We start from the raw sequence: 3285 nt of genomic DNA on the forward strand, positions 1-3285 counted from the left end.
TCCCAAGTAGCTGGGACTACAGGCGCCTGCCACAACACCTGGCTATTCCAAGTCTCCTACTCTTTCTAATTAAGCTCAAGGGTATTTTGTACTCTTTTGCACCAACCCTGGCATAGACCAGGTGTCTGAAATGGCAGAAAATGGCTCCTTGATGTCATCATTGCCTTTCTTCCCTACAAAATCCCCAGCCTGCCACAGAGACCTTCCATTCTTTGGATCATGCCTATGCTTCCTCCTCACCTGCCTACCTGGAATCCGGATCAAAGTGCAGTTACCTAAGGCCACATGCAGGCTCAACTCTCCCCACGCAGCAACTCTGCCTCCAGAATGAATCCAATACCCCATTTCTGCTTCTAGACTCAGCCCCAGACCACCTCTTCTATGCACCTGCCATAATCCAAGTGTCTAAGTAGCAGGGGACACTCCTTCCCTTGCTTTCCTCTGCCTGATACATTCGTCCTAACACGTTTGTCACTGCAGCTATTCATGTCTGCCTCTCCGTAACACTGTCACCTTCTTCTGGAAGGTGGTCCTAGCACCTAGAGACCCTCAGGGTGTGTTCAGGAGTTTCGAAAGGAGGGTGATGGCCGTGCCCTCATCCTTACCTTGTGAGGCCTGTGCTTCTCGTGAACGTGCAAAATGTGGATCCGGAGCCGGTCCCGCTTCTCAAAGGATCGTTTGCAGAGGGAGCAGGGAAATTTCCTATCACCACGGTCCACACAGGGGGTGTACTTGAGGTGCTTGTCTCTGTAGTATTTGTAGGTAAACACTTTCCCACACCTCTCACACCTATAGCCTTCTGCAGACTCTGTTGAACACAGGAAACACAGTGGCTTTTTCAGTTATCTCCTTCCATTTTATTTCCTCCAAGAGGATTAAAAAAAATCTTTTATTTCAGAAACATATACCGAAGTGAAAATAAACTAGTGTGATAAACCCTCAAGTGCCCAACACCAGGCTTGAACAGTAACCAGCTCATAGACAAACCCGTTTTCATTTATAGCACCTCTTTCCATCACGGATTATTTTAATACGAATTCATCATTTGATTCAAGAATACCACAAACTGTAAGCTTTAGAAGATAATATCTTTTTAAAAAGTATAATGCCATTGTCATATTTAAACAAGTAACTCCTATTCCTTAATGGAAATATATGTATGTTCTTATATACATACATATCTAACTACTTCACGGTCCGTTTGCTTAAATTAGGATTCAAGCAAAGTCTACACACTGTACATTTTGTTACGTCTCTTAAATATCTTAACCCTTAGGTTCTCCTTCCCTTGTTTCCTGAAATGTATTTGTTGAAAAAACCCTTCGTCCAGCCTAATAAGAGCAGTTTAACCCTATAGTTCTTGAACACATCCTTGCCTGGCACTGCTACACAGTGACTAGACTAGACATACTTATTTTATGCCTTTAAGATTAGCCTGAGCTATAAGTTCAAAGCAGTCACCACCACCTGGCAGCTAACTTTCCAGGCATCCCAGTGCTGTTCCATTGGACTCCATGGTTCCAGGCACCCTCTTGGTTTGCAGCCTACTTCTCTAAACTTTTGATGAAGATTCCAGAGCTAAAATCTTCCATGTTTTAGAGTAAGAATGACATCTTGACTTCCCTAAGAAATGGGGTTACTGGGATGACTAATTGAATTCTAACACTTATTGGTCTTCCCACTGTGAGTGATAGCATCACTGAGTGACAGGCAAGACCAAGGAGAGTAAATCTGATCAATGGAGGAGGGAAGAAGAGACAGGTTAGAGAGGGTGCAGCTGGACCCTAGCAAAAGAGGCCCCGGGTCCAGGGGTGTCTATGCGTTGGGGGAAGGAGGGAGGACAGGGGCCTCCAACAAAAGCATCCCTGCTGAGGACACTCAGGATTCCAGGAGATGAAGTATCTTTGACTATGAATGCACCACTGAGACCTCATTGTTTGCCCCCAAGGGAGGGAGAAGAGCAGAGAGTGAGTCCATGCAAGGGTCTGTAGATAGAAATCTTTTTAGCAGCATCAGGACAGCAGGGAACCTGTCCATCAGGGGCTTTGTTAGTTGACAACTACATCCCAGGCACGTTTAACAGGTGGCTAAGGAAATAAACCATTTATTAAGTAAATAACCAGGAAGGCAAGTGCCAATCCCAGCCTACTCCAGGCCCTCCAAGGCCCGGCTATGTCTGTCACTTTCATTGAGGTGCTAATATTCTCAAAATCCCCTTGTTGGGACAGTTTTTTTTTTGCAGAGCTAGAATTTTCATTGGTCAGAAATACCTGGTCTTCCCACTTCATGGGGGGAGTGGGGAGAAGAAAACCAAAATTCAGAATAAGGGCTCAGTGCCGAATTTGCATAAGAATAGCTATTAAGCAGAAAGGAGAGTGACATTACTAAGCTTCAGCTGTCTACTACATCTTCTGCTCAGGTCTTTGAAAGTGTATCTTAACCTCATTTTATCTTATTCCCTATCCTTCTACCCCCCTTCAAACCCCCACACCCCAACACACACACACATACTCTCACACATGCACGGCTTGCTTGCATAGTCAACTAACCCTCCCACATAGAGTTCAGACCCTTCCCTCTATGCTCAAGATCTTACAGCTTTTAAGAAGAAAAAAAAAAACATTTCTTTTGAGAGCAATTTTTATTTTTCTTTCTTCTTTTAATCATATCCGAACTGCTCATATTAACAAAAACAAATGAATTCACCCATAATTCTTCCCAACAAATTGTTTACAAGTTCATGGCTACATGCGTCCAAAATTCATGTCATGTAACAATGCTGTGAAGCACCAGACACCATTTGGCCCAGAACTGCAGCAGAGCTAAGTGCATGCTGCGGGTTCCCTGTTGCTTGTTTTGACTGTAATCTCTACTATCTGCACAATATTCCATGTTAACAACATAGAGGTTGACTATCCTGTATCCAAAATGCTTGGAACAAAAAAATGTTTCAAATTTTCTCTAACTTGGGGATATTTCATATACATGATGAGATATCTCGAGGGTAGGATTCAAGTCTAAACTCAAGGCTCGGCACCTGTGGCTCAAGTGGCTAAGATGCCACCTAAGGTGGCGGGTTCAAATCCAGCCTGGGCCCGACAAACAACAATGATGACTACAACCAAAAAATAGCCGGGCATTGTGGCAGGTGCCTGTGGTCCCAGGTACTTGGGAGGCTGAGGCAGAAGACTCGCTTAAGCCCAGGAGTTGGAGCTTGCTGTGAGCTGTGATGCCACAGCACTCTACCCAAGGGGACAGCTTGAGGCTCTGTCTCAAAAAAAAAAA

At 44.4% G+C, this 3285-nt stretch overlaps 1 protein-coding gene across 1 annotated transcript in view; it reads right to left on the reverse strand.

The window, feature by feature from the left end:
* PRDM14 (PR/SET domain 14) overlaps positions 1–3285 on the reverse strand; it is a 17462-nt gene that overhangs the window by 6356 nt on the left and 7821 nt on the right. The window contains exon 5 of the mRNA XM_012809799.1: positions 606–808. Coding sequence (XP_012665253.1) covers positions 606–808 — 203 coding nt within the window. The remainder of the gene's footprint in view (positions 1–605; positions 809–3285) is intronic.

This window comes from Otolemur garnettii, unplaced genomic scaffold, assembly GCF_000181295.1.
Source record: "Otolemur garnettii isolate 467f Iridium unplaced genomic scaffold, OtoGar3 scaffold00113, whole genome shotgun sequence".
Lineage (NCBI taxonomy): Eukaryota > Metazoa > Chordata > Mammalia > Primates > Galagidae > Otolemur > Otolemur garnettii.